Below are 3,008 nucleotides of genomic sequence, written 5' to 3'. Positions count from 1 at the left end.
CTCCAGGAGCCAGAGCTGGAGGGCGGGGGGAACTGGGGTCTCCGCGATCCGGCGCGCTAGCGTCTCCTCCGTGGGGCGTCCGGACTGGGCGCCGCGGATCCTGAAGCCACGGCCTCCTCCAGCAGGGGGCGGGCAGCGGCCGTGTTTTGGGTGGGGGAAGGCGATCGCGTTGCCCCCTCCACGGATTCCCCCCCCCTTCCAGTACAGCCTCCAGCCCAGAGGGGGCGGTCCGGGGGCGGGGTCGCGCCTCCCCCTTTCGCTCCCAATCCCGCGGTGGCTGGGTGGGGGTGGGCAGGGGGCGTAAGGCCGCCCCCCGGGGCCCACCGACCCCCGAAGGCGCACTCCTGCTCTCGGGTCTGACCGCCGTGCCCAGCCGACGCCCTCCCGGGGGTCTCGGGCTGCCACACAGCGTCCCGGCGGCGGCGGGAGGGGCCGGGGAGGCTGCCAGCGTGACGCAGCCGTTGCCATGGGCCGCTTTATAAATAACCGGGCTCAGGAGAAACTTTAGCGAGTCAGAGCCGCGCACGGGACCGGGAAGAGGACCCACGCGAGGGTCCAGCCGTCAGCCCCCGCACTAGTAGCGGCCACCCCGGCGGCAGCAGCAGCAAGCAGCGACACAGCGGCGACAGTTCGGAGCCAGGAGGCCGCGCCACCTGCGGGCCGGCCGGAGCGGGCAGCCCCAGGCCCCCTCCCCGGGCACCCGCGTTCATGCAACGCCTGGTGGCCTGGGACCCAGCATGTCTGCCCCTGCCGCCGCCGCCTGCCTTTAAATCCATGGAAGTGGCCAACTTCTACTACGAGGCGGACTGCTTGGCTGCTGCGTACGCCGGCAAGGCGGCCCCCGCGGCGCCCCCCGCGGCCAGACCCGGGCCGCGCCCCCCCGCCGGCGAGCTGGGTAGCATCGGCGACCACGAGCGCGCCATCGACTTCAGCCCGTACCTGGAGCCGCTGGGCGCGCCGCAGGCCCCGGCGCCGGCCACAGCCACGGACACCTTCGAGGCGGCTCCGCCCGCGCCCGCCCCCGCGCCCGCCTCCTCCGGGCAGCACCACGACTTCCTCTCCGACCTCTTCTCCGACGACTACGGGGGCAAGAACTGCAAGAAGGCATCCGAGTACGGCTACGTGAGCCTGGGGCGCTTGGGGGCCGCCAAGGGCGCACTGCACCCCGGCTGCTTCGCGCCCCTGCACCCGCCGCCCCCGCCGCCGCCGCCGCAGCCCGCCGAGCTCAAGGCGGAGCCGGGCTTCGAGCCCGCGGACTGCAAGCGGAAGGAGGAGGCCGGAGCGCCGGGCGGCGGTGCCGCAGGCATGGCGGCTGGCTTCCCGTACGCGCTGCGCGCCTACCTCGGCTACCAGGCGGTGCCGAGCGGCAGCAGCGGGAGCCTGTCCACGTCCTCGTCGTCCAGCCCGCCCGGCACGCCGAGCCCCGCCGACGCCAAGGCGCCCCCGGCCGCCTGCTATGCGGGGGCGGCGCCCGCGCCCTCGCAGGTCAAGAGCAAGGCCAAGAAGACAGTGGACAAGCACAGCGACGAGTACAAGATCCGGCGCGAGCGCAACAACATCGCGGTGCGCAAGAGCCGCGACAAGGCCAAGATGCGCAACCTGGAGACGCAGCACAAGGTCCTGGAGCTCACGGCCGAGAACGAGCGGCTCCAGAAGAAGGTGGAGCAGCTGTCGCGCGAGCTCAGCACCCTGCGGAACTTGTTCAAGCAGCTGCCCGAGCCCCTGCTCGCCTCCTCCGGCCACTGCTAGCGCGGCCCCCGCGCGCGTCCCCCTGCCGGCCGGCCTCCGCGCTGCCGGGCGCGCCGCGGCCGCGGAGACTCCGGGAAGCGCCCGCGCTCCCGCCCCCGCCCCTGGTGGCGCCGGCAAAACTTTGGCACTGGGGCACTTGGCAGCGCGGGGAGCTCGTCGGTAATTTTAATATTTTATTATATATATATCTATATTTTTGTCCAAACCAACCGCACATGCAGATGGGGCGCCCGCCCGTGGTGTTATTTAAAGAAGAAATGTCTATGTGTACAGATGAATGATAAACTCTCTGCCTCTCCCCCTGCCTCCTCTCCAGGCGCCGGCGGGCGGGCCGGTTTCGAAGTTGATGCAATCGGTTTAAACATGGCTGAACGCGTGTGTACACGGGACTGACGCAACCCACGTGTAACTGTCAGCCGGGCCCTGAGTAATCGCTCAAAGATGTTCCTACGGGGTTGTTGATGTTGTGTTGTTGTTGTTGTTGTTGTTTTTTGGTCTTTTTTTTTTTTTTGTATTATAAAAAATAATCTATTTCTATGAGAAAAGAGGCGTCTGTATATTTGGGAATCTTTTCCGTTTCAAGCATTAAGAACACTTTAATAAACTTTTTATTTTTTTTTTTTTTTAAGAATGGGTAAAGGCCTTTTGGGGGCAGTAGTTGGCTTTTGATTTTTTTTTTTCTTTATTTTTGGTTTCTATGATTTTATATTTGCTTTCCTGGTGTGTGTGTGGGGGAGGTTCTTGTGTGTTGGGGGGGTCCTGTTAATTTTGGCGTTTTTGGTGGTTGGGTGGGGGTGTTACAGCTGTTTCTTTTTCCTCTCCTCCTCTGCTACTCCCTCCACAGGCTGTGCTTGGAGATGGGGGTGCCAGGCTTGTGGGGGGAGGCAGAGGAGTGCTGGGTCAGCCTCTCAGAGTGACTCAGCGCCCTTGGGTGCTGAGGAGGAGTGACTGGGAACCCTGCTTGGGGAGAGGTCTAGGACCGCCCGCTGGTCCTGAGTGCCAGCCTTGGGTTCAGGGGGGTCTCTGTGACCTCTCTACAGTGTTTGGGGATCGGGCCAGCAGGCCACATTATGTAGGAGAAGAGGGTCTTGGTCCCGTTGAGCCCAAGTTGGGGCAGATTCTTTTTGGTGAGTGTAGTTGGGCGGGCTGTTTAAAAAATACTTTGTGTGTGTATATATTTATTTTAAGAGGAGCCTGGGTGTGTGGGCGAGCTTGTGTTTGTGTGTCCCTGGCCTGCCGGAGGGGAGAAGCTGGGCCAG

General features: G+C 64.4%; 1 protein-coding gene across 1 annotated transcript; it reads left to right on the top strand.

The window, feature by feature from the left end:
• The first annotated feature begins 272 nt into the window (after positions 1 to 272).
• On the top strand, positions 273 to 2,294 carry CEBPB (CCAAT enhancer binding protein beta). The gene has a single exon (XM_004746212.3). The coding sequence runs from the start codon at positions 709 to 711 to the stop codon at positions 1,747 to 1,749; it is 1,041 nt and encodes a 346-aa protein (XP_004746269.1). The 5' UTR covers positions 273 to 708; the 3' UTR covers positions 1,750 to 2,294.
• Positions 2,295 to 3,008: the final 714 nt, after the last annotated feature.

Source organism: Mustela putorius, unplaced genomic scaffold, assembly GCF_011764305.1.
Source record: "Mustela putorius furo isolate JIRA1106 unplaced genomic scaffold, ASM1176430v1.1 tig00000592_pilon_pilon_pilon, whole genome shotgun sequence".
Lineage (NCBI taxonomy): Eukaryota > Metazoa > Chordata > Mammalia > Carnivora > Mustelidae > Mustela > Mustela putorius.
Note: the sequence above shows the minus strand (reverse complement) of the source record. Positions and strands in the feature narration are given on the sequence as shown.

Coding starts and splice junctions, on each gene's coding strand:
- CEBPB (XM_004746212.3), top strand. CDS start 709: ATGCAACGCCTGGTGGCCTGGGACCCAGCATGTCTGCCCCTGCCGCCG.